Genomic DNA, 26,788 nt, shown 5'->3' with positions numbered 1-26,788 from the left:
CTTTTCAGCAGTCAGTAGAATATATAGACTTCTATTATATTTTATATATTAACTGCGATATGTTACTTCAAACATCTGCAGAATAATACACTCCCACATTTTTTACTGATAGTCAAGGTCAAATGCTTATGCACGTGCTATTTAGGTCTTTCTGAGGTAGACAGTGATAAATTCTGTAAGTTTCGAAGTTTAGCATCAGTTAATTTGATAATCTGTTTTTCCTCAACACACTATTGTAGTGATTATTGAGAATATTATGCTTCTATATACGCTTCATGGTGTGACTCATTGGCTTACATTCTGTGTAGTATTAATGTCATATTGTCACTCCTTTATTGCTCTCCAGTGTCTTTACCTTGTTAAGGAGCTGAATAGTTACCTCACTTTTGACCCCTGTCCCCCTGAACCCTTTGTGCAGGGTCACAGTGGAAAACCCACCATATTCCCCGAGGGACCGTTTGCTACTAATAGCTGTGCAGTGGAAACTTTGGTCCGTTACTCTCCTGAAACAGCCGGGGGGAAGATGACATTGTAGTCAGCACATCTGGCCTGAGGTGAGTTATGGCTTCTTCTAAACAGAAGACGGTGTATTGACGGTCTCAGTGAATTCCTCAAGGAAAAGTAATCAGGGTGAGATTGTGGGAACCTTCAATATAAAGAAAGGAAAAGTGCTACAAACAGTGGGAATGATTGCTCTGCCAAGTTAAACATTTTGACAAAGATAATGAACTTGGATTGTGAAACGGTGAAAAGAAAGACTCTAATTAGATCGAAACCCTCTTGGCTCGTTCCTGAATAAAATATTTTATGATTAATCAGTTAAGAGACAGGCTGCTGAGATGATTAAGCTGAAAGAGAAGCTGGAATTTGTCAATGTGTGTGTTTGTGACGTGTAGGTGCGTGCATGTAAAAAGGTTTTTTTTCTTGAGAGCTTTTTCTTTGATCTCGAGTTTAATTTTGTCTGAATTTCCTGTTTTTGATTAAAGGTGAAGTGTGAAAACAATTCTTATTTTCATGACTTTTGTTGTACCTGTGTGTGATTTTTGGAATGATTGCAGTCTTTTAGATTATAGCAGATCAGCTGGAGACACTGACAAGAAACAAAAGATCAGCAAAATATAGTAGAGGTGAGTTTAAATGGTGTATTTGTTATTTTTTGAAACAATATTACTGCTGAATACAAGCACCGAATATGAAATCATTTGAATTTTACTTCTGTTCCTTTCTGAAAGTATTTGTGACTGATTTTGATATTTTTTTTTTCATTTTATCCACATGGTGCCAAATATATCACAGTTATTTCAGTGTAGATAATTGTGATGTCAAGATCATACACATTATATTAGTTGTATGTTGCATGTTATATCTTTACTTGAATCACATAAAACCACAACAAGTGACAATTACAATCCTGCATGCACTTTCCTGATGAACTTGAATAGCATCAATAACATGCTGGTCCTGACCAATCACAGTGTTTTCTTCTCTCAGAGAAGGAAGTGAGGTTCACAGCAGCTCTCTAGATAAACTGTGTTTCCAATCAGTGGTGGAAAGTTCTGCCAAAATCACGATTCAGTGCTGTTCAAACAGCTTTCTGAGTGGAAGATAAAGGATTTCAAACTTCACAGGATGGCAGTATTTAGTTTGTCTGTGTGGATTTCTTTGCCTCATCTGCTTTGGTATTTTGGAGATGAGACGAGATTTAGCCAGACTTCACATCTCAAGAATACACATTTAGAGGAGGGCAAATGATGTGTGAATGAAAAGAGGAAAGATGATACCTGGGAGATTTTCCCTGGATATTTCTTTTTTTTTTCCCATACTTTGTCTCAATCGCACTAAAATAGCATTAAAATAGCTCACAATAATACTGGAACACCAGCATTGGGGTGGAAAAACTCAGCAAACATTAGACACAGGGTTGTTGTTTTTTACAGTCTCCTCATGCTTTCTATATGTTTCATTCATTTTAACTTGAATTTGTCCATTTCCACAATGACTGAAAGCAGCGAGAAGCAAAGCATCAAAACAAATTGTTACTAATGTTTAGAAAAGTAAAAAGATGAATGAAGAAATATCTAAGGAACGTCAAGTTTGAAAAGATTATCAGCGGTGTTGCTGACTTACAGCCTGGCACAGACTGGCCACGTGTGACGTCTCCCAGGAATGAGGTGGGAAGTCTGCATACGTACATTCATGGTATCTGTGAAATATTTCCAATGTATTCCTGAGGGAAGACGGACATATGGAAGAAAACAAAAACGGGTATAGAGATGACAGATTAGGGGCAAAAAAAAAAAGAAGAAAAAAAAAGTTGCTCAAAGTAGAGACTGTGTTATCTTCCCGAACTGAAACTGGGAGCTGGTTCTACATGAGAGGACACTGACAGGTGAAAGCTCTGCCTCCTGCTCTACTTTTAGAAAACCTAGGAACCTCCAGCAAGGCAGAAAGACCGTTGCCAGCAGTTTAAAATACAGCAGCATAAATAATACGATGTTTCAAAATGACCTGAGGCAATCCTATTAGCTTTAAGTCTTCAAACCGTTTAAGGCCTGATTGTAAAAGTGGAAACTGTGTTAACTCTCCTTCACTGAATCTGAGGACTTGTTCCACAAGAGGAGAGCCGAAGAAGAGAGACAATCAAAAGACAGAATGAGAAACCTTTCTGTGGTTGTTTCCTTTGTTCAGTGGGAGTCTGTGGTCACAAAAGACGTTGCTGAAGCTGTACACCCTGCTATTGTCACCCGCCTTGTGTTTACCCCCTCTACATCCTCTGGAGGTTAGACACGTTTCAGCACCACTTCGAAATGAGGTTTGACAGTCTTCTCCAAACTAAAACAGATGACACAGCCGGGCCTTTGGATCCGTCTGCTGGCCTGCTGACTGTTGGTGTTGAACTCTGCTGTAGGGCTCCAGGCCTTTGGCCATGCGGTCAGGCCACACAGCAGTCACTGGCCTCCTGCGAGGGCTGACTGTGATTCACTTGGGGTTCACTCGGAGACTCCAACAACATTTTGCAACAACTCGGTCAGGAACAGTTGTGGTTTACAGTCTGTGTGACATAATGTTGCTCTGTCCAATGCAGGGATCTGTCTATCATTATATTCTGCTGTGTCCCTTTTCTCTATTCAGTTTAAAATGGCTTTTCTGCCTTATTAAGTGTTTATTGTTTTAAAGCAACTTTGGGTCCTTGTTATTATTCAGGTTATTGCTTTAGCTTTGTCTGCATGACATGCTTGAGAAAATTGTAAAATAAATTACATTTTTATTATGAATCACAGTGCCAGTTGCTTCGTTAAGTGCGTAGCTCTTTTTGCCAGTTGTGTTCAGCTCCCTGCTGCTGCTGGCTGTAGTGCTGTGCATCAGACCTGAACTCTTGGCTCATTCATCTCATTCTCCTCCTTTAAAAGTCCAAAACAATACTGCTAGATTTTTGCCATTTGCTTCTTAATTTATATCACTGAATAAGAAGTTTTATTATAAAGTTGTGTTATTTCTGTAATGATCTCTATAACCCCACTGCAGGAATGTGGCTGTGTTCATCTCTTGAAAACCATCTGGGACAAACCATATGTATGTGGATTAACATTTGGATGAAGCACCCATTTACAGCGTAGATCTGACTTCAACTACGGCTGAGTTCTCTGATGTAACCATAGGCACAGACGTTTGTTTATAACACGTGTGTCAGAGCATTGCGTACACACAATGTGGCTGAAGATCTGCTTTGTTCCTGTATGATGTGTTTCTCATGTGAAAATGATCAAATAGGGTTCATTTCAGGTAAATGGTCTCTGAGAGGCTGGGTTTCAATGCATGCCTTAGACTATTTAGAGTGAAGTTTAGTGTGACGTTGAGCGAGGGGAAACGAGAGCGCTGAAACACCAGGGACGGGATTGTTTGATCAGTCCTGTCCAAAGGAAAAGCAGAACAATACTCAGACTGATTTCACATGGTGAAAATAGCAATGCTTGCACTCCAAATATTGTTGTTTCCAGATCATTAAATATTGGCTTCTCGTCTTTAAGGCATGTAACTCTGCAAAACGCCGTTGCTGGCATGACATATACCGAAAGGAATTGTTTTGTGTGGAGGTTGCTGGACATGAGATGGAAACATCATCTTAATGGCCGATACAGACAGTGAATTGCAGCGCAGCAGATGTTCCTTTTGGGATTCACTGGAGCTGCTGTGAATTGTACGAAAAGTACATCTCTTGCTCTGGTGGGGTTCAGGCTGAGGACAATCATCCTATTTTTTTCCCCTTCATTTCACATGCACATATGCCACTTTACAATACAGCTTCAACCCACTCACTGCTTAAGTTAAGCAATTCTTCTAGTTGCTATTTACCTGCCAAGAGACAGTCAGGTAGTTGGAATATCAACTTGGGAGGCCACCACAAATCTCTCAGTCTGGGTTTATTTGCTGCATGCCATTGTACATCAGCTGAATCCCTCCACCAGAGGCCCCCGTGTCTTACGGTGGGTGGCGGTGGATGGTCCAAATATGGAGCTTCCACTAATAAAACAGGCAGTATGGAAAGACCTCAGGATATGTTTCGTGTCCAACGACTTTATGTTCTGTCAGAGCGCAGCCAGAGACCCCGCGGCTTCCTGTGCGGAAGAGCAGCTGTTACTGGAGGGGCTGTCGCAGACGTTTTCAGTCAGTGGTGACGTTTGCGGTGCAATAATTGAAACTGTTAATATAAATATGCACTCTTTAATACTATGTGGTATGACCTTGCACTTCAATAAAGTCCAAAAAAGTTTGGCAAAACTTTATGTGAAATGCAAAAAAGGATGCAAGAACTTTCAAATTGCATGCAAATATTTTAGCAGATGTAAAACATGGACAACGTTTCCTCTGTAGTGAATGAGGTCTCAGAAAGCATTTTAAATGTTAAGTCATCTGATTATATGATGGTTTTATGCTATTGTCTGTGAACTTCAACCAAAACATAATAATTAAACAATTAATAATTCACTTTTTTGGAGCAACAAGTCTTTCCATGAGGCTGTACCATTTGAATCTTGTGCTTCTCCTGATTTATGAAATAATAAACATGAAGTTGATCCCAAATAGCATTAATACAACAATAACATAGTCTGACACCACTGGCAGTCTTCAGGTTTTTATCATTAAGCTCCTGTTTGGCATAAAGTCACAGTTGTTGTGGCCTTTATTTCTTCATAAATCCACATTATAGATCATCATCCTTAACTTATTTAATGATGTAATTTGAAAAATAATGTCAGAAAAACAATGTTATCACCCTAAATCTATAGAAATTATCACTTTTTTTCCAGATTGTTCTGCTATTTTCTGGCTGATCTTGGAGTGAAGCATTTAGTTTGTTGTTGGAAAAGGATTTGCTGTACCTGACCATCTACGCTCTGCCTCATGTCTGTCTACATATGCTGTTTTGACTTGACCATGAAAGACTGATATCTGACTCTGAGACACATTTCAAAGGTCCCTTACACATCTTTCCTTTGACTGACCTTCAGTGGAAAAGTCATGGCGGCGCTCTGTTGAATCCCTGGCAACTGGTGACCTGGAGGATGCAAACCATGTGAGCTCTGTTTACATTTCAGCCTATAGGTCGCCTTTGCCGTATTCAGCAGTGACATTCTGGGAATGGGAATGTTAGGATTCACCTTGGTGAGGGACAGAAACGCAACGTTAATGAAGGGCCAGAGGAGGCTTTTCATGGTCACGATTTACAGCACCTTTCTTATTTGTTGTTTACTCTGGAGGTTGAGAAGAAAAGGAGAAGGGGAGAGGAGAGACACCAAATAAGAATAGGGGTTGGTTGTCTGTACCCACGAGGAGCCTGGTGCCGAGGCCTTTATAAATTTAACGGGTCATTGTTCTCTATTAAGCCTCCACAAACACATAAAGCTCCACGCAGTGAGCACTTCTTTTATAAAGACTGACTGTTTTGTTCACGTGAGGACTGTGGTGACTGGTCAAACTGTGGTGACGTGCATGTTTTTGGTTTCAGGATGGAGAGAACTGCATGGCTGATTTGAACAAACCTTTGAACCTCAGGCCGTGTTACACGCTTGCAGTGCCCAGAAATTATAAATGTCTTGTTGGACAAGTGGAATATTCCCTGCATTGAATGGAAAAATAGTGCCCTCCTGTGGGGATGAAGGTGAACCTGCACTCTTCACAGGGCTTCTGAAGGTTATCATTTTTCATTTAAACATGAGCAGCAGTTTGAGGGGAAATAACGATCAGCATTCTATGTAATATTTTAGACTGTGATAGAGTTAATCAACATTGTTTATGAAATACCTCCTTTTTTTTCCTAGAGGCTGTGCAACTATAATGGAAGCTTATAAATATATAGCAGTTTCATTATACAGTTACAGAATGAATGCCTTTTGTTTGAATATCATCATCACATTTGATATACAGTTCTCTTCTTAATAGACTGTAGTTCTGAATCCTGCAGTTCATACTTTCCACAGATTTGTAGTTTTGTGCCAAATAGCCTCCCTCCCATGAAGACCAAATGGATTAATCAGCATTCAAAGAATGAAAATCACAGCTTACTGGTAGTCAGTTTATATGAGTGACACTCTCCATTTTAAGCTCTTTGATATTTCCAACTGCAACGTTTACTTTTTTTTTTTTACCACATGCAATTGTTTCATGCTGTGTCAGTCCATAAGCTCTGGACCCTAGCTTAACCACAGGATGTACAGCTGTAGCAGAATGTGGGAAATTAGGACGGGATTTTATGTATACATGAAAAATACAAGCAAGGCAGCACACTTGATCAGCACCAAGCCTTTGAACCTGCAGTATCTGCACACGCTGGAGGAGTCTGGTTCCAGACTGGGCACTGCAGCCTCTGCTTCATCCTCTGCTCCTGCCTGCTATCCTCCTCTTCCTCTGCTCCTGGCTGATATCCATCTCTTCCTGTCTTCACCCGCCAGGAGCAGAGCTACATCATGATAGCAATAATATCAATAACATCAGAAATGTTAGCCTGTTTGTTGACATAAAATATTTGATTAACAGCAGGAGATGTAGGCCGACATCAATTTATTTTCAACACATGTCCTCGATTACTCGTCCATATTCTTACACTATAGTAATAAAACAATTCAGCAATGTTTTAAATCTAAATGAACCCATATATAATGTATAAGGTGTGCTGTTTTATTCCGAGTATCTTTAAAAGTTGAAATAAACTGCATCCTTATGTGTCAGTGATGTAGAAGAGTAGCAGCGTTAGCATCAATGCTATCATAGGCTAAGCTTTGCATTTGAGAAGTGTTTGGCTTTAGCAGGCGTTTGTTTATATGACAGACTTATTATAACCTTTGCTACAATACTACTCGTCACATGTACTTTCAAAGAGAGAAATACGGCTGCTGTTATTCAGGTTTAATTACCCCGAGCGTCAGGCTTCCGCCATGTTGGTCAGCGCCGAAGTTTCTCCTCCTTGTCATGATGATGTGCGTCAATGAACTTCGTCGATGGAGTCTGGGGCCACATAAGTACTTTTAAATACTTTTTAAAAAGTATTTAAAAAGTATAAATATGTGTTTATTTTCCTTCAGCAGCCACAGTTGGTTGAGAAGATCCACCTGCGCCCACAGGGTCAGAGGTCATGGGCTCAGGTCTGCAGGGGAAACTCCAGCAAGTCAGGAAAGATGTCCTTCTGAGCTGCGGGTTCAATACATGGGAAATGATGCAGGCTTCTCACACTGCTGATTTTTGCCTTCTGTCAAAGAGTATCCTTCACATCTGTACACAAAAAAATGATTTGAAACTCTAATCAGGCAAGAAAACCTTTTTTTCCTCTCAAATTGTTAAATATGTTTCTGCTAGTTTCCCTTCATTGATCTCTTTTGTGGAATCAGGAGTTTCCCAGACCACCGGCTCTAAACCAGACTCTGTGCTGCCATCGGCGCCTTTGTCTCAACTGTCCTCTCCCCCGCGGGACCGAGACATGAGAGCTCTGGAAAGGTAAAGACCTGGCCCAGCTTCTGTTGATCTCCCAATCGTCGTCAATATTCCCGCTGAAGACTTTGTGCTTCTCGTGCTGATTGACTGATCAGTTTTTTTTTTGGTCAAAATCAGGCGTTTTTGCTGAAACCTGCTGATTTCTAAAGATCTGAAAGGCAAGGATCAAACTTGTTTTTTTTTTTTTCCTGATGAAAGAAGAGAGTCTAAAGTTTCTTTAGATGGGTTCAATGTTTATGTAGTCCTAAAACTCAATATTCTGTGGGCCTCGAAAGTTCAGTGAAAAAGCCCACAAACCCTGGCAGTACGGAGCTCTCTGCTCTGAACATGACTGCCAGTCAATGAGTTCGGTGTCATCATTTATCTGCACCACTGAAGCTTGGCCACTAAAGGGCAGCATTATACAATGTGACCCATCATTTTTTATATTTAATGTCATAATATCAGATGAGGGAATCTCCCATCTGAAGGGAATGAGTACAACATCATCACATTATAATACCACTTCAATAGCTGCTGAAAGGATTGAAATTGTTCTCGTTGGTAAATAATTGAAGGTCTCTGCTCAGCGGTACATCATTATAAGTAGGATTAGGGTAGATGATGACTTTTTTTAAGTGTTGTTTAAAATTATGAAAGGATTTAAAATCAGACATTGAAAAATATCATATGGAAAATTAAAATGGTAGTAGTTCCACAAACTGTACAGATCAAATAAAAACAACAGAAGGAAAAACGGGGCCTCTTGATCTCGTAAAAGAAAAGCTAAACAGCAGTTAAAGCATGGCCATTTCAGCTCTGCACTTCCAAGTAGTATGAAGGTGTTTGCTCACCTTTCCTGTTTGTTTTGGATCAGACATACTTCGGTCCGTCTAGTCTGTTTGGCCTGGTGGGAAAGATCACTGTTGAATCCTCATGCACAACAAACAACTTATTACATTGTCGTGCAGATCATGATGGTGTAGATGACTGAGTCAAGTCGCCCAAAACAGGAAGAATTGTTGCTTCCTTTTCATATTTTCTGTTAATCTCCCCCATCCGTAAGACGTTATTCTAGAAGATATACTAATGATGCTTTCCTCTTTTGCAGTTTTTTTTTCACTGACACTTTAAACTGGAGTATTTGGGTTGGAGGCAGTGTTGACCTGTAGATGTGTTTGCAACTCTTAATTTAGCTTCAGTTTCCCTTTAGTCCTTTGTTCTGCTGTCAGCATGCTGGTAGTTTATCTCAACTGATTTGATGCAGCTTTAATATTAACACAAAAACTCAAACTGATCAAAAAAATGCACGTACTACACCATTATTTAGCTAATAAACTGGTGTAACTTCAGATGAACTTAATAAGCGAGTTGGTCATTAAACTGACTAAAACAGTGCTGAGATCAGCTACTTTGTGCTCATTTAGCAGCTGAATCCGTCACTTTCAGAAGACATAAGTTACAACTGTGTTTACTATTTCTTCATGTTTTAACGTTTTTATTCCACAAAGACAAAATGATGTCAAACAGTACTGTCTATCACCCACTGCTTTCCAGGTTGATAAACTGTACCAATCCTTATGTGTAAAGGACTTCTATCAATTCAATTGTGATTTAAAAGTTTAACCATCAATTCAGAGGGACAAAGGTAATGTCTGACATAAAACTGAGGCTTGATTTTTTTTTTCTTTTGTTTTTTTTACCTTTGGTGTATTCAGCAGGTGAGTGAATAGATTTCATGTGAGCTGTTCTGTAAGCCCAACACCTCCAACACTTTAAATCCTCCGTCTGGATGCTTCTGGCTGAATCTGAGCAAAATGACCGCTGATGTTTGTTTGCAGCATGTCTCAAACAAGTGTGTTTGTTTTACACAGAGCAGAGAGAGAGAGTGTGTAAAGCCTCAGGTGAAACACTCCATGTGATTAGACTGAAACACCACCAAACAAATGTATCCAACAGGGTCATTACATGTGGATTAAATCTTTCCTAACTGGTCTGTAACCCGGTTAGCTCGGAGCAGAGCCGGTTCAGGGCTGTGTCACTTTAAGGCTGCCGTTTGGCTTCAGTTCAGACGTTTTCGGCTGAAAACTGATGAGTTTTACAGCAAACTTTGAACGTATGGAAAAAGAAGTCACATCAGTGATTAAAAATAATAAAATAAAATAATCTGGTGCCTCAGAAAATAAAAGTAACACTCCCCTGTCTCATACCAAAAGAATAATTGGTCTATTTAACAGTAAATAAAGATTCAATGTATGATAATTTAAAAAAAAAAAAGAAAAAATGGTTTGGTTTCAGTGCAGATTGAAGAGTGTAATCGAGTTCTGTCACACACCGAGTAGCAAAGCTTTCAGCCAAAATGGGAAATTGTTTGTTTTGCAGCAGCTGCTCTGCAGACACAGACTCGCACATTTATAAGCGTTTTACAGTGTAAATATGCAAACACAGAAGTGGATCTAGTTACTTCACACAGACTTGGCCTTAGATTGATACTTGAAGTGGTTCTTCTGTTTTATGAACAAACACAGATGGAGATAGACAGTACCAAAGCTTGGACACAACCCTGTTTAGTGGGAGCTGAAAGGGCAATGAGGGAATCTGAGTGAAGCTTTTAGATCTGCACCATTAGGTCCCTTTTACTGGCTAGAGAGCTTTCCATTTACTTAACAGCACTGTTGCCTTTTTTTAAAAAAATCCAGTTCCTATGAAAAGCTCATGGTGTCAACTTGATGCACCTCACAAGAAAAAAGACAGTTTGACAACAGTTAGTGCATTTTAAGGTTTAGTGGTTTACATGTTACATGTGACACTTGAGCCAACCTGTGCATGTCAACTCACCTCACATCATCAGGAGCTGCTTTTCTTTGAGATAAGTTCATATACGTTGCAGAGATGTGGCTCAGCTCTACTTTCAAGTTATAAAAAGTAGAGTTAAGAATATTAAATATGCCATCACAATTTCTCAGCAGCGTACAGTAGATTCAAAATAGACTTAACATCCTGTACTTTAGCTTTAAAACAAAGACATGCAAGTTTTTTGTTACTCATCACACTGGCTAATATTCGACACATCTTTTGTCACAGACACAAAAAAAAAGAACTATCATATTCTATTGTCCCTGAAACATGCACATTGTCAGTCATTTCCTTAGACAATATCAACTGATTTCACAATTCGGTATCCAAGAACACATTATGAAAATTGACCTGAAGTAACCCAGTAATCTGGATCAGATCACAACATTCAGCCAACAGATAGAACAGCACATTTCGCCTGCTTCTCAACACGGCAGGCTTCTCCCTTAAGGGTTCGGCTTGACTCCCAGACACAGAGCGAGCTCGTTTCTCTGGATCTTTCCGTCCTTGTTGGCGTCGCAGTGGCGCAGCATAATGGCTCGCAGCTTGTCCAGCTCGGGACCGGTCATGTCGGGCTGGACAGGAAAGGAAAAGTACAGGTAGCAGCAGCAGTTATGGCACGATGAAGTTTGACACTCATGTTCACGCACAAGCAGAAAGAACCGCTCTTCAGTCTTACCCTGACCAGCCCCATCATGTCTTTAACAAAGCCGTCAACCTCTGGACCCTCAAGAGCTCCCGTCTTACTCTGGAAAAGAAGGAAGTAAAGGAGAGTATAAAGGATCAAATAATGTTTATCCTGAGCTGGATGTCCTTCTTTTCAGTGCCAACAGCAGCAAATGAGTGTGTGATATATGGAAACTAGACTGATTTCAGTACTGATACTTGTTTTGCAGACACACTTACACCTGAATTGAAAGGATTATCTTAAATTATCTTAAAACCGTGACCCGACTGCATGATGGTCATTTTACTTAATAAAAGGTTAGAGAGGCTGATTATACTAAGCTTTACTGCACTGTTTTCATTATTCACAGCACCACACAGCATGCAAATCTAAAATCTTGACTTAAAGGAAATGGAAAACATCAGCGGCAGTTACCAGACTCGATCGGCCAGGTTGTCATCCCTGTGGCCTGCCTTTAGATAAAATATTCTGAAAAACAGCCTGCTCTGTCACGCATCTGATAAAGACAAAGCTCAACTGCCTGCTGGGTCACTTTACTGGCAACACAGAGCCATAAAATGATAAATTTAATCATAATTACGCGTAAACATCTGCTCTGAATGCCATTTTTCCTGTCATAGTTTGAGAGACAAAATGCAAAAGGATGCCTGGATTTTTGTAATTTTATTCAGTCAGTTTGCATTAAACCCGTCTCTTCCAATGCTGAATCAGTACATCTGAAACACAGACTGGAAATGTGCAGCGATAGCATCAGTTAGCAGGGGAGATAGTCATTCGTCAAGCTGAATGTTGAACATGCTGCAAAGCCACTGAAAAGTTAAACTGTGGTTCAGTAAAGTGCCACTTTGTTTTTTTTTTAATGATGTTCAATGGCATCACAGCCAATACTTTAGTCCCAACCTTATTTTATTCACATATTGCTTTCTCTCATCGATAAAATCCAGTCAACGGTAAAAAAAAAAAAAAAAGAAAAAAGACTCAAAAACACTACATATTCCTTTAAATCATATTTTTCCACTTTACAGCAGAGTTGAAATTCTTGCAGATTTTTTTTTTTTATATTCTATAACAGTAGTCAGCATTTTATTGAGAGTTATTGTACTTACAACATCATAATGGTCGAAGATCTTCTCAAAGTCTCTCTTCCTCTCCTCTTTGCTGCCGGCCTTGAAAAGAAGAGTTGGGAGATGAAGACGAGAGCAATTTAACAGAAGGACTCAGCCTGATCTTATAACACATATACAAATATAAATATATACATATAAGAAAGAACATCACACTCACATCCATCTCGAACTGCAGGAGGAAGTTTTCATCTAAAGCCAAAATCCTTGGAAAGAAAATACAGATTTAAATAACTTAAGAAAATATTGTTAAAACTAGTTTGTTATCTGTACTTATTCTTGTCTTTATATGCTATAATAGTTTTTTTTCTTACTAAAACACCTTGAATATTTAACATTTTCATTAAATCCAGTGCTTTTAACATAAGTTCAGAGTGAAATGTAACCCCGAAACGAAATTTTCATGAAACATATTTGCTCAATTTGAATTTGATGAAAACAAAACAAACAGGACAAGGGCAATAAAAGCCTTTCAAAGTAATATCCACAGATCAAATAACTAGGGGAGCATTGGCCAACTAATCAGAATGACTGGCAACAGGTCAGTAAGCCAGAAACAGGAGCTTTTCAGAGCTGCACCGCCTCCCAAATATGAAGATTAAAAGAAGTTAACATATCTGTGACAGACTAAACTCGACACATTCAAAAACATGCTTGAGTAAAATGACTTTGAAGAACCCATCATTTAAAGTGTATAATTACATAAAAACAGAAACTGGATGCTGGCAAACTTTAGATAGCACCTCTTAATAAACAAGTATTAGACATGAAATTCACTTCATGGGCTAAGAAACACTAAGAAATCATTCTCTTTGCACAGAGTTCACCATGTAACCCACAATGGTAACTCAAAATGGTCAGGGGCGAAATGTGAAGAAGTGCTTTATGGGTAAATTAATAAACATTTTAAAACACTTTTGGAAGCAAGTTTGAATTCCTGCAGATCCGATGGTAAGGGATCAGTTTTACAGCCTCTGAAGTGAGTAGATTGCACATTGATTAAAAAGCACCGTCAATGATCAAAAAGTACGTTGACATCTCAGATTTTCCCATCAAGAACTCTCTTTCAGGAAAAACCTTCAACGTTTTAGTTACTACTAAACAGAGACTGCACGTTATATGGGGACAACATTTAGCCACATTGATTGATTCATTCCTGTAAAGTAGATTATCACTGTCAAAAGCTTCATGTGACGGCAGCCACTGTCTTGCAAGCCAGTGATGGACAATACTGGATCTACACTACTTCAGCACATATTTCCTGCTCCTGATTTCTGAAGAGAACGTGAATCTTTTACCATGTAAAATTCAAAAAGAACAGCTAAACTGGTTCAGAGTATCACTGGTGATCGCTTGACATTTTCCTCCAACTTTAACTAGCAGGTGAAGCAACAAGGAAACAAGTAACGTTTCAAAATGTCATGATGACAAGTCATAACCATGTTTTCTGAGCTCTGAGTGTTTAGAGTAACAGTTCTAAAAATACCTGGCCAAATCGTTCAGGTCCAAACGGCCATCCTTGTTTCTGTCGAATATTTTCATCTGCAGGAAAATAAAGAGATATTACAGTAAATAAAAACAAAAAAGAAAGCAAAGATAAGAGTGTGGAAACCCTGAGCTGCTCAAAATCTGCCGGTCACTGCTTCATACCCAACACTTAACATGTTACTTCATTTCTTAAGTTTCTAAAGAATATGCATGAAATTCATTAAATATAAATATACTTGCTCTGTGTTGCTTTTTGCAATGTTTTAAAGCTGTAGCTTCCCATAAAACTTGTTCCATTCTTTTCAGTCAACAGTTTCTAATGACGAAATAACACAATGACAGCTTTTTCAGCTGTATGATCCTTCGCATTGATAATGTCTGGCATTTCAACAACCAGCTGCACAGAGTTTACAGAGAGGGTATCATGACAAAAACTGTCTGCAAGTCCAGTCAGTCCATACTTAAATAAACAGATGAGCTGCTTCAGAACATATTACAACGGGACAAAGCAGAGGTGTGAATATAGTTCAGACAAACAGTCTAAGAGTAGAGAGTTGGTGTTGTACCATTGCGTCAGTGTACTCCTCCAGCTTATCAGAGGAGACTTCCTTGTGGTGCTGCTGAAACAAGTCTTTCAGGAAAGCCTAAAACGTAAAGAAGAAACACAATCAGACAGAAAACTGGTCATTTCAGTGGGAAAAAAAAAACAATTTGTCATGTAAAAAGAGTAATGATCAACATTTAGACTATAAGAGCTTCAGATGATATCAGAAGCTGGAGAAGACAAAGAGGAGGAGATAGAGATTAACTTGGTATTTACTGTCAAACAGCAATAGTAACAAGCTCACCTGCAGCTCCTGAGCTGATATGTAGCCGCTACAGTCAACATCGTACTTCCTCCAAATCTACAGTGGATAAGAATTCAGATTTTATTGACACATGCTAATGCTGTTCTTATTGCGATTCCAAGCTGATCAAATATTTGGGGGATGTGTCTGCTCTTGTGTGATAACCGGGTTCGGTAAAGTGCCTGACCCTTCATTTATCTTTTATACCCATGTACAGGATCACTGTTGGCTGGAGCCAGTACCAGCTGATGTTATTTGACAGGATGAGTTTACCTTCATGAAATCCACACTGTTATCCAGAGGCGCTTCTCTGCGAAAAACGAGCAGGAAATTTTCATCCTCAGGCAGGATCATGTTGGCCAACTGCAAAACAGACAAGAGAGGAGACGACTGAGTAAAGACCATTGAATTGTCTGTGAGGCTTCTTTATTTTCCCACCACAAGGTTTCTCCTCCAGCAGCTCAGTCTAATCCAGTGAGCCTGATCCTGGGTTGGACACACCTTCCTGCATTAACGCATCTTACTCAGGTGTTTGAGGTCATTGGGGTCATTGAGGTTGTAAAGGCTTCAGCAACAGCAGGCTCATTTGAATCAGGTGTGTTAGAGCTATCTGTGTCAGTGCTTCCCCGGAACAAGAGTGGTGTAGCCGTGTCTGTGAATTCACCTTTTGTAAACAGAAAATACATTTTTGGTGCAGATTTCTTGAAGGCGTTTTCACAGCGAAGCACCACCAGGAATAATTTATAGTGTAATAAAATCATGTGAATGGAGCAGCCTATAACTGGCTGCTCTGGGCTCCTCCCCTGCTCCAGTGCCTCTGCCAGCCCGTCTTTAACAATATCAGGCCTCCATTAGCAGATTAAACTGGCCTTTGCCATCATTCTGATTAAAATACAAGATGGTACTGCAGTCATTCTAGTCACAAAGCGGCGAGTATGGCTCCCAGTCAGAACAGGCGCAATGCACCAACGGAGTGGCCGGCTGCAGAGGATCGCCACACCTCAGGCCCATGTTGCCCCCCCGACTTAACTTAGTGAAAGAAATTAAAATCCGTTGTATTAATTCACTTTTTTTTTTCAAGTTGACCATGCATGGGAATCATTTCAGTCAAATCAAGTAAATGCATGGCTTTGCACAGGCTTCTCCAGGAGTAGTAATAGTACTGTTGTGCTTTAATTAGTGGCTGTAAAGCTTTTGTAGTTGGTGAATATTGTCATAGTGAGCTATCTTAAGCTGCTGCGGTGCGGTGGGGGAGCAACAGCACTAATGTTCACACAGGATGTGGCTTTCTGATCGTCTTGCTACTTCCTCACTATGTGAGCTGAGACGCAGAATCACCAAAAGAAGCCGATCTGAGAATATAGCACAGGAATTATCTAAAACAAAAACATCTTGAGAAACATTTTAAATCACAGTACCTCACATCTGGTGATGACAGTTGCTGCAATTGCAGTTCATTGCATGAGATGAATATTTTTCATTTATTTTATTTTTGACACTTGAAAGATGTGTGATTTTTTTTTGGTCAGTTTTTTCGACGAGGCATTGCTTCAACATATGCAGCTGCTGCAGTCTACTTGCCATCACCACTTTTACGCATTGGCAATAAAAACCCAGGGCAGCATCGATAAACTGTCACTGCCAACAGATCCACAGAAAAACAACTGACACTGCTGTAACAGCTTTTCTAAGATCAATCATGTCCCCAAGTGTAATTACTTAAATGTAATTTTATTGAGAAGAGCAAACTGCTTTCAAATAGCAATAGAGAAACAGTGGGCAAGATGTTTAGGATGGCAACAGGCAGACGTCGGATAGTTTTAAGCAACAGCAGGAAAAAAATCTGCTGGTCTGGGGGAATATCAAGCCTGATTTATCATGAACATTTATGTGCATATTATTTTTCCGTCATCTATACTGCTTTATCCAACTCAAGGTGGTCAAGCTGAACCGTGTTGACTACAGGAAAAGGAAGGGCACAGGTCACCCATCGCAGGGCAAACACAGTGACAAACAACCGTGCACACTCACAGACACACAGTCTTAAATTAATGAATGTTGACAATAATGGACAGAACCACTCAAATTACATTTCAGCCATTCTGAATTCCATTTCTGCTGTACCCTTCATTTATTCATTCACTAATAACTATTCCTCCATCCATCCATCCATCCATCCATCTGTTTGGCAAGCTATATTTTTAAAAGTCGTTGGATCTGGAGCCCATCCGAGCTGCTACTAGGCAAAAAAGCAGTGAACACACCACTTTGCCAGTCTATCACAAAGCCAATCACTCATCCTGCCAGTTTTAGGGAAATCAGCTGAAAGGCAGGTCTTTGAACTGTGGGAGGATGTTCAGAGAAGCTGCATGAAACTCATCCACAAGCAGTAGAAACTACAGAGAGACGTTCTGGTGTCGATTCAAACATGGACACATGCTTTCTTATTTTTTAATATCTGTGCTGCTCACATGAGAATGGCCCCAGTCATCAAATTGAGAATGTGTTTAGATTAATTACAGGAAGAAAGTTTGAGTTTTGGCACTGGAAAAAAAATCTGACTTGAGCAGTGTCTCATGCACAGTTTCTGCATCAGCCACAAGCACACCGCCGTCTCCACCGTCTCCACTTATGGAAATGTGTATTGACTTTTGCTGAAGCTTTATGAGTAAAAGCCAAAGCTCGTGAGGTCTGTGGGTTCGGTACATTAGGGGCTGCAGGCCTTAATGAACGAGTAAAAGTGTCATTCTCGGAGAGAAAAAGAGATTATTCACTTCATTGCTCCGAAGAAGCACTGCTGCTGTGCCAGGAGCTGCAGTCCATCAATTACCAAGAGTGGGCCGTCAAAATGACTTAAAAGGTCTGAGCAACAGCTGCAGCCTGTTGAATCAGGTTTAATTTATCAGCAATGACCAAATCAGTCAGAAAAATGTAGTGAAAATCAACATTTGTATCTTCTTTGTATGCAAAAATAAATTGATTTTCTGTGCTGTCTGCCCTTGATTTGATTTCTGCTGAAGGAAGTGGAGACTCTATCATAGTCATAAAAATATGAAATGAATAAAAGATGAAGGGGAAATGCAGGGTCTGCTGGAGGGGAGCGGAAACAGCTGATCGTGAGACCGAAGGACGACCACCAAGGTGAAGATCTTGATTGAAAACTACATAAATGTGCTGAAAGTTGGTGGCTGTACGTTGTGAGGGTTCTGAGCTATTAGGTGGCCGAAAGCTGCAAGCGTGAGAAGAGTGGACTGAATTATTACTGTACCTCCTGAATCTGAAGCTTCCCATCAGCAGTGACGTCGTAAGCAGACATGAACCTCTGCTTCAGCCTCTGCACTCTCTCTTCAGTCACTTTCTCCTGTAAAAGCACAAATGTTATTCAGCAGAAGCCGCTTAAACCCAATAACACTGAATGGAAAACTACACTGATCAATCATAACATTAGGATCATTTGCAAATATCAATTTGGAGCCAATACAGATCACAATTTGGTCTTGACACATTCATTAAACATTATATATGTCCATATTTCCAGCTCACAACTGATAAAACTTTGAGAGCGTAACGTTTGCTTGCTGTCTATTTCAGTTTATCTCAGGAGCAACGCCATTGTTATTCACTTCATTCATCGTGTTCCTAATATTTGGCTGATCGGTTTCTGTCATTTTATAAATGAAGTTGTAAACAAAGTCATGTGAAACATCAGAATGAACAATAATCTACACAGATTCCTTCAAATCAGAAACAATGAGGCTGTGAACGTTGTGAAAGCTGCTGAAAACAGCGCTAATGGCTGACTCACATTTATTTTAAGCAATGTCTCCATGGATATTCTCGAGAGTCGACTTTCTTTTTCTCTCACAAGGTCGGCTTTCTGCAGTCCACTCTAACTCTGTATAAAGCTTTTGTATTACTCAGTCAAACATCCTTGGCCAAAAGTCTTATTATAAAAATCTTATTTCTTAAACTCGGTATGAAAGAGTGAGTCACTGGCTGCAGAGAAAAAGATGTAGAAGATCTTTCAATATACCATAGATTTAAAAAAATAGTCTAAGCTGCTGTGTAAATTGTGATTCAGTAACACCAATGTGTGACTCAATATACTCTCATTGAATATACAGTAACACACTTTAACATTTGGGAAACATGAGGCTGAAGTCCTTAGTCCCTGTTAGACCAGGTTCCTTCTCAACCAGAGACCAGAAACAACTGAAGTGAAGACGACTTGCACCTTAACTCAGTTTATTTTTTATTCGTATTCAGTGGCCGATCTTCCCCTATCTGCCTCTTGAGTACTAATTTTTGCACAGTAACTATAGAAACATGATGATCTATGGTGTTGAAGTGTGATTCATCAGCTTATGCGGTGCAGAGCCGCTGCCTGCCGGCTGCACGGTGCCAGAACCGCCCTCGTTTGTCTCCAGTGTCGTTTCACTTATCTCCACCTGCACCCATGTCATGGTGCTGTTAATGTTTTAATTTAAAAATGAGTTTTGAGCTGTTTTCTTTATGAATCATTTATATTCAAAATAGTATTTTAAGAATCAAGATATAAAATGTAGCTTGAGCAAAATGATAAGAAATTCAGCTTCAGAGTAGGATTGTGTAATTACCGGTCGTGATGCAATAGAGGACACAGAAAGACAAACAGATCGGAAGACATTTTGCGGTTAATCTTATCAAACACTTAAGCAGTCGAACAGAAAGGAACAGAATGACTCTGCAGAGCTTTTTTGCCGCTTCAGAGACGTACATTGACCACCGATCCTCCTGGGGCATTACTGGCGGAGAGCAAACATCAGGGGCACCAAAGTGACATGTGGCTGCTGATTAGTTTGTTTTAGTTCAATCCAATCAGCATCCAAGTGAGTTTACACACACAAAGACGTGCACTAATAGGTGTACGCTCATCCCAGGTTTCCATTGTAACCTAGCAGTGAGGTCTCAATCTCTAATCAGTGTAACCGCATTAAGCTTTGCTGGGCAAACAGTGTGCCATTAGAGCACTCCCTCACACAGAAACACATGTTGATCTGTAACCCAGTCAAGTGCTTTTCCCTGACAAGGGCCAGAGCGCTTTAATGATGTTGGGTCTGATATCCTTACAGTCACCCCACCCAGATGAGGAGCTGCAAAGACATTCAGCAGCCCACACAGCACTGATGCTGCAAAGTGCATCCACAACAGATTTCCCAGAATTCTCTGTTAGGTCAGAAGACAATGCAGGGCTTTAATATGCTGATATTAAAACTTCTACTCATCAGTGAGGTTAAATATGCACGAATACGTGGTGCTTCTGTCCTTGATAGAGGAGATGATCATGGTTTGTGGGACTCCCCGTGGTCAAGCGGCGTCCTCCCCACTCACTGATGGACTGATGCAGAGAACGCTGACTCACCTGTGGACCAAGTCTTTTCATCATGTGGCGGAAAAACTCATCCAGCTCTTTCCCCTCAATGTAGCCATTATCTGACCAGTTAAAAAAAAAGAAGTTGATATCATCATGCAAGTTTGACTTTGAAACAAGAAGCAAAGGAAGCTTGTATTAAAGCTGTATTTGGTCACAGTCTCTTTACTTCTCATCAGTCTCCCTATGTTCATAAGGTACTCTGGGAACTCCACCCAGCACAGCAGCTCTGCCAGAAATTAGTACAATCAAAGGTCTTATTTCAATTATGGAGTTTCCTGCTGGTAGTAGGATTGAGGTGAATGTTTTACAAACAGTAACAGACTATAAGAAACACCTCCTAATAAAATAATGCAGGCTTGTGAATGTATCTCAGTCTATCCTGTGAATTCAACAGAAAAATAACAAAAGCTCAGCTTATTTTCTTGCACTCTGTAAGTACAGTATATGCAAAAGGATATAATTAAATTAAATCTTTTCCTGTTAAAAACTCAGATTTCAACTTGTCTAAAAGAAGATATTTACTCTCCAACACCAGAACATATTGTTTTTTCCTGGTGTTTCCCTGTCAAATGTCATTGAGATGTTCTTACCATCTGCATCAAAGTGCTGCCAGATCTCCAGAAAACCAGCTGCATCCAGGTTATTGAAAGCACTGTCCATAGTTTATCAGGAGAAGTTCCCAACTTTTAGACAGAAAAATTAGGACTGATGTGGTAAACTGTGCTGCTCTGCACAGCTGCTGGCTTGGTTGACATATGTGACTTGGTGGAGAAAAAAAAAAGAAAAAAAAAAAAGCAAAGCCACACCCCCTGTGTGGCCCTCAGAGAGGGAGTTCACTGTGGCATTTAGTCTGCCCTCTAGTGGTTATGTAATGTCACTGCAACACAGAAACCAGGAACTCCAGAGTTGTTGAGACAGCCTGTCAACTCATTTTAATCAGTATTAATATCTGCATGAAGAAACGTCCACAACCAACTGAGTGAGACATACTGAACCCGGACAAGAGAGATAAAAAAAAGACAGATAAAACCAATAAACATGTCATTCTGTATGTTTTTTATCCAGCTCAAAAAAAAAAAGAAAAAAAAATCATTGCTTTGCTTTATTTCTTTTCTAAATCATGATGAAAGCAACATCAAATCAATCACATCAAATAACAAATTAATACATACAAATAATTAATCTCTACATTTATGAACACAATGTACAAGTGAGAGGAAAAACAACCAAAGATCAAGACATCACCGGCCACTGTTTTTTATTCCAAATAAATTACAAACAAACCCCTAGTAGAGTAGTGTACTTAGTACCAAAACAATATAGGATTTGCTGAGTTCACGTGTGTATGCGGTTGGTGTGTATATCAGAAGTGCATATGCTACACATCCAGATACACACACTCACACACACACACACCTACACTTATGAAAGCACATATATACATACAGTACAACTCACAGCCACGTCATGCAGTCACACACACGCAGACTCGCAGGTCTGGACTCAATGCTACTGGACATCTTCAGTTTTCTCCGCCCTGTCAACCAACTGAGGGGAGTTTTCAGGACAGAGCCATCATCAGTCTTTTACACAGTGCAACAGAAACGCAGACGGCCACGGCCAAAGTCCCACAGAAATGAAGAAAGAAAACGGACAAAGGCGTCTCAGACTGTTCCCTCGTGTCAGGATGTTGGTTCAGAATACAGTGCACAGGTCAAACATATTGCAAAGTTGTAACATGTTCTTTTTTTTTCAGTGTTTTTGAACACATTCGACACAAGAAAGTATTGTTTAAGTTCATCACGTATGAAAATCAGATCTGATTAACTATATACAGCAGGTACAGTGTTGTTTGTAGTCCATGATTAGTAGCAAAGACTCAAAATGTAACCATAACCCTGCAAAAAGACATCAGTAGACACTAGTAATGCAGGAGAGGTGCACCGGAGAGCCCTTTGGCCCTGACAATAAAAGAGAAGCTTTGTCTCTTCCACACTGCCAGACAGACACAGCCAGTGTCAGAAGCACTGAAAGAAAAGGTGAGGTACGTGGGCGACAGTGGCTTAACAGAAAATAGATAAGATCTCATGTCTGAGCTGAATGGTGCTGAATTTAAGTCATACTGAGAGACGAGGGATTGATGGAACAAATATACTGTGAACTAACAAACAAGGTTGAGTGAATTTGAGTGTTTATCTGTGAAGGATGAATAGATTCCCCTTTCTTTAACCTTTCCACAATCTGAAACACAATCGTTTAAACTGTCATACATGTTCAATATGACCTTTATCTGCTAAACAATTAGTTTTGAGTTTAAGGGATTGTCTGTCAGATTCAGGCCTGTCTTTATTGCCTTATAACATTAAAATATTTTATAAAGTCTGCAGAGGACCTTCAGTGAAGATGTGGGATTAAGAAGGATGGCTTTTATAAAACTGGATATTTTTGTCTTTGGAATTTAGGAGAAATCAAGACAGATCTAAATAACTGGAGTAAGTAGATGACTCAGTGCAACACACTGTATGTGGACGTACCTGATATTTCAAATGTAAAGCACCCATATAGTGAGAGACATGCTTTTTATTGCCTATTGATCACAACAGCTGATAACATCTGACAATGTGAACATGTAGAAGTCTGGCATCAAACTGAAAGCAGGTATAACCTGAAAAGCATTTAATTCTTCTACAAAACCTCAGCTTGGAATGTTTCCTGTTTCTACAGAACAGCTAAACAGAGGCTCTTTTGCAGGTTTGTGACACTGCACACACCTGGTCACAATCTGCATTTTCACTGCACGATGCCAATAAATCCTACAGTCTTGATACGTTATTTTAGAGACGATGTTGGCTAACTGTGAGGCAGTGTGAAAGGAACACTTCTTGCTTCTAAAAGAAATTAAAAAAAGGATTCAGTCCGATTTCCACAATTGTGTTGTGAAGCATTCCGGTCCCGAACACGGTGCATATAGATACTGTATATACTGGGGTTGGAGGTCCATGTGGTGGAAAAGCGGCTACTGTTGATTCACTTTCACTTCACTTGTTTTTCAACAAACACAATACTGTGGTGACAGATCATTTTACAGGAACAATATAACCCGAGGTAATGCCCTCTCAAGTGTGGAAGGAATATAAGTGAGCTGAGAGTTGAAGTCTGGGATCCCTTGTATCATCCTGTTTGGATTATTTTCAAATTCTGGCTCCATCTAGTGGCAAAAAAGACTTTCTGTAATCTTCTTCATATGAACCAAGTGAATTATACTGTGTAATATACAGTATGTCATTTAAAAGTTGTTTGAAAAAACAACGATAATGACACCAGCTTACACATTTCTCTTCTCTTGGACCTATGCTCTTAGCACATGGGACACCTGGGAGTCCCTCTGGCTTCCAGTCTGACTGTCTAAGAAGAAGCAGCGGGTTTGGAGACTGAAAGACAAATTGACGCAAGCAGCAAAAACTCTGGGAGTGTCAGAAAGACTGATGCTTGCAGTGTTTCGCCACCACATTTACACGAAGTGACGCTACCGATATCTTACACAATAGAAATTCTATAAGTGAAATAGGAGTTTCTAATGATTTTACAGAAAATTTCATGTAATTTATATGCATGGTTTAATTTAAATGTTAAAATTTGACAGTAAAGCGACTAATCGATCTTTTTCCACAGTGCCAAAACACACAGAACAGTGTTAGTTAACAGTGCTAAAGCCATGTCGATCGTCCATGAAGTAAAAGTGAACACGGTGCCTCTGAAAACAGTCACTCCATCTCTTCCACACGGAGTCCAGCTACAGTCCAGGTCGGGGTGTTTGATCTGGTCTCACCGCCCGTCAGCCCTGCAGTGCATCTGTTCAGTCCCCTGTGAATAACTCACGGCTGTATTGTTAGTCGAGCTACATTTCATGGTTGGTGTCTGTGCTGAGATCCTCAGCTGAAACCTGTACAGTCCTGTAAAAAACATGAATGCATAATGGATTCTGTCTCCTGTGAAAACCGGGAAAAATAAAACCACATCCTGAAAATATAGGAAAATCTATAGAAATAGACTGAAAGGCAGGGAAATGTCTCCTGCTCTGGTTGTTTGTTTGACTTCAAGTACAGCTCAGTAATCCTGCTATATTTGTTATTACGTGTTTGGTCCCTTGGACTCAAGCTAAGGTAACAAACGGTAAAAAGAAGTTAGATTATTAGTTAAAGATGTAGCCTCACTTTCTTCTCTGCTCAGTCCTGAAACTGTCATGCCTCGTTTTTTTTTTTTTTTTTTTTTTTTTTTTTTTTGAGATTTACAAAAACACAAGATCTGAATTCAGTTACTATTGACTGGCAAAGTTATTGTTGATTCAGACATGGCCCACTTTACTAAACCCTGAAAGTCTGTTTTGAAAGACATGGTATTTTCAGGTAACAGCATAGAGTGTGAATAATGTGGAGAGTAAACACAGTCTGTGAGAAGGAAGCTCTTCTGAGATTTTCTTCTCAGATTGGTTTTAAGTGACACAACTAGACATGAGTCAAAATTCTAAACTGAATTTGTTTCCATATAATACAGCCAATCTAGCTGAAAATCAAATATGATGTACTTTGTGGTCCGACACGACCTACAGGTACAAACTCTAATATAAATGAAAGCATAATCATTATATTCCCCTTCAGATTTTTGTTTTTTCCAAAGGAAAATGTGAGGCTTTTCAGGAAGCTTTTGCAGAAAATGCATCTTGTTCATATTAAAATAAAGTCTTTGTCTGCCTCCTCCCCAGAGTCCGATGACTTCTTGCCTGCTGCCTTGTCCCGGTCTGGCTTGGAGCATTTTTCCCTCGCCTTGACGGAGCCGTGATCCTCGGAGTTGTTTCCTAAAGGGCTGGATCGCTGGACAGAGTCTGACGCCGATCTCACTGAAAACAACAAGGATGGAAAACACAGTCAATGTTAACAGTATTTACAGAAGGAATATGGAGTGAAGAGCTCGTGCTTGCCACTGTAATGAGAATTTAGTAGCCTTAGTCTCCATAAGTCACTTTAAATATTCAAACTGAATGCTATTTACTTGGCCCATCAGAGTATAGTTTGCTAAAAAATATATATATGTCATATTTAAAGATACTTTCAGTTTCTGCTTTATTCTTATTCTTAACCATTTTTCCAGTGTGAAACCCTCTTCACCTGGCAGCAAGAATAATACTTAAAAACACAGACCAGATACATTCCCCATTCTCAAAGAGAACAGTGAAGAGACAATCCGTATTATATATTTACGTTGTGTCTGTGACGTAATGCTGCGGGATCAGAGGCAACGGGACTGAACGGGAGCGGCGACCTGAATCTATCAGGCTGTCATTTGAGGGATAGACAACAGCAGCCTCCATGGAGGGATACAGACAGAAGCCAGCGCAATCTTTGATCCTGACAGTGGACAGCAAGCACCTACCATGCCTGAAGCTGCCGGATGAGGGAATGAAAAGTAATTACTAATGTAGAAAAGGGCTTTAAATAAGAAATGACATCTAATAAAGACATTGTTTTTCAGTACCTGCTATCTGAATGGAAGATTTCATTATGAATCGCTCGATTCCAGTTAAGAGTGTTTGATGGGGGTTGTGTTTGAAAAGGTTAGTATGGTATTGATGGTTTTAATGGAAACAGAAGTTTGAGCCTTACCTTCCTGAGAGGTTTTATGTGTGGTGGAGCCTCCTGAATGTGGACTGCTCTGGCCCTCCTTGTCTTTCTCTGACAGTGTCCTCTTCAGGGTTGGAGGAAATACTGTCACCTTAGGAGACACGCTGCCACTGGCGGGGGAGTCCGAGCTCTCGTCTGTGCAGGAATGATGAAAAACCCAACGTGAGACGAGAATTGCCTGAGTTATGTCGTCTGCGTGCTGAAAACCTTTAATGAAACCTGCTCATACTCAGGATTTGCTTGTTACCTATGCTCCTGCTGCTACTGGTGGTCCTGGGCTTCTGAGGGATTGTGGGTCGGGCAGCCAGGGCCGGCTTGACTCCCTGTGGTACAGGTGGTTTGGGGCTCGCCGGCCGCCGGGGGAGCTGGGTGAAGATGTAGCTCTGAGACGAGGGGTGGGGTCAGGCTTCGTCTCACCGCGCGGGGAAGTCTTCTCTGGAGACGAGGGGTCCGATTTGTTGACGGAGCCGCTGGGGGACCTGTCTCTGGTGCGCTGGGCTGCTGCTTGGCTACAAAACAAGCAGAAGCATTACAAGACTCTTAAATTGTATCAACACAAACACAGATCCCACAACAGAGCAAATAAAGCAGCATTTTTAAAAGCATTGCTTTTATTGTTCAAACAATTTTCCTCTGGGATTAATGAAGTATTTCTATTCTAATCATATATTTGGAAAGAGCGAGAAGTAAGATTTTATCTGCATGGATCACTTGCCATCTTCAGAGTT

General features: G+C 40.1%; 1 protein-coding gene and 1 pseudogene across 1 annotated transcript; both read right to left on the bottom strand.

The window, feature by feature from the left end:
* Nucleotides 1–10,734: 10,734 nt before the first annotated feature.
* On the bottom strand, nucleotides 10,735–21,140 carry scgn (secretagogin, EF-hand calcium binding protein). Its single transcript, XM_030102117.1, has 11 exons — nucleotides 20,973–21,140; nucleotides 20,371–20,441; nucleotides 18,238–18,330; nucleotides 15,243–15,332; nucleotides 14,970–15,026; nucleotides 14,688–14,765; nucleotides 14,120–14,175; nucleotides 12,794–12,839; nucleotides 12,616–12,675; nucleotides 11,501–11,569; nucleotides 10,735–11,396 (listed from the first exon to the last, which is right to left on the bottom strand). Exons 1-11 carry the CDS (start codon nucleotides 21,040–21,042, stop codon nucleotides 11,268–11,270), a joined length of 819 nt encoding a protein of 272 aa, XP_029957977.1. The 5' UTR covers nucleotides 21,043–21,140; the 3' UTR covers nucleotides 10,735–11,267.
* Nucleotides 21,141–24,633: 3,493 nt separating this feature from the next.
* LOC115396504 (F-actin-uncapping protein LRRC16A-like) overlaps nucleotides 24,634–26,788 on the bottom strand; it is a 61,927-nt pseudogene continuing 59,772 nt past the window's right edge.

Source organism: Salarias fasciatus, chromosome 11 (genome assembly GCF_902148845.1).
Source record: "Salarias fasciatus chromosome 11, fSalaFa1.1, whole genome shotgun sequence".
In the NCBI taxonomy this organism is placed as follows: domain Eukaryota; kingdom Metazoa; phylum Chordata; class Actinopteri; order Blenniiformes; family Blenniidae; genus Salarias; species Salarias fasciatus.
Note: the sequence above shows the minus strand (reverse complement) of the source record. Positions and strands in the feature narration are given on the sequence as shown.

Excerpts from the sequence above, each read along its gene's own strand:
- scgn (XM_030102117.1), bottom strand. The coding sequence starts at position 21,042 with ATGGACAGTGCTTTCAATAACCTGGATGCAGCTGGTTTTCTGGAGATC. Across the intron at positions 20,442-20,972 it reads GCAGCACTTTGATGCAGATG|ATAATGGCTACATTGAGGGG; the intron begins GTAAGAACATCT and ends TTAACTGGTCAG. Across the intron at positions 15,027-15,242 it reads ACAGTGTGGATTTCATGAAG|ATTTGGAGGAAGTACGATGT; the intron begins GTAAACTCATCC and ends TATCCACTGTAG.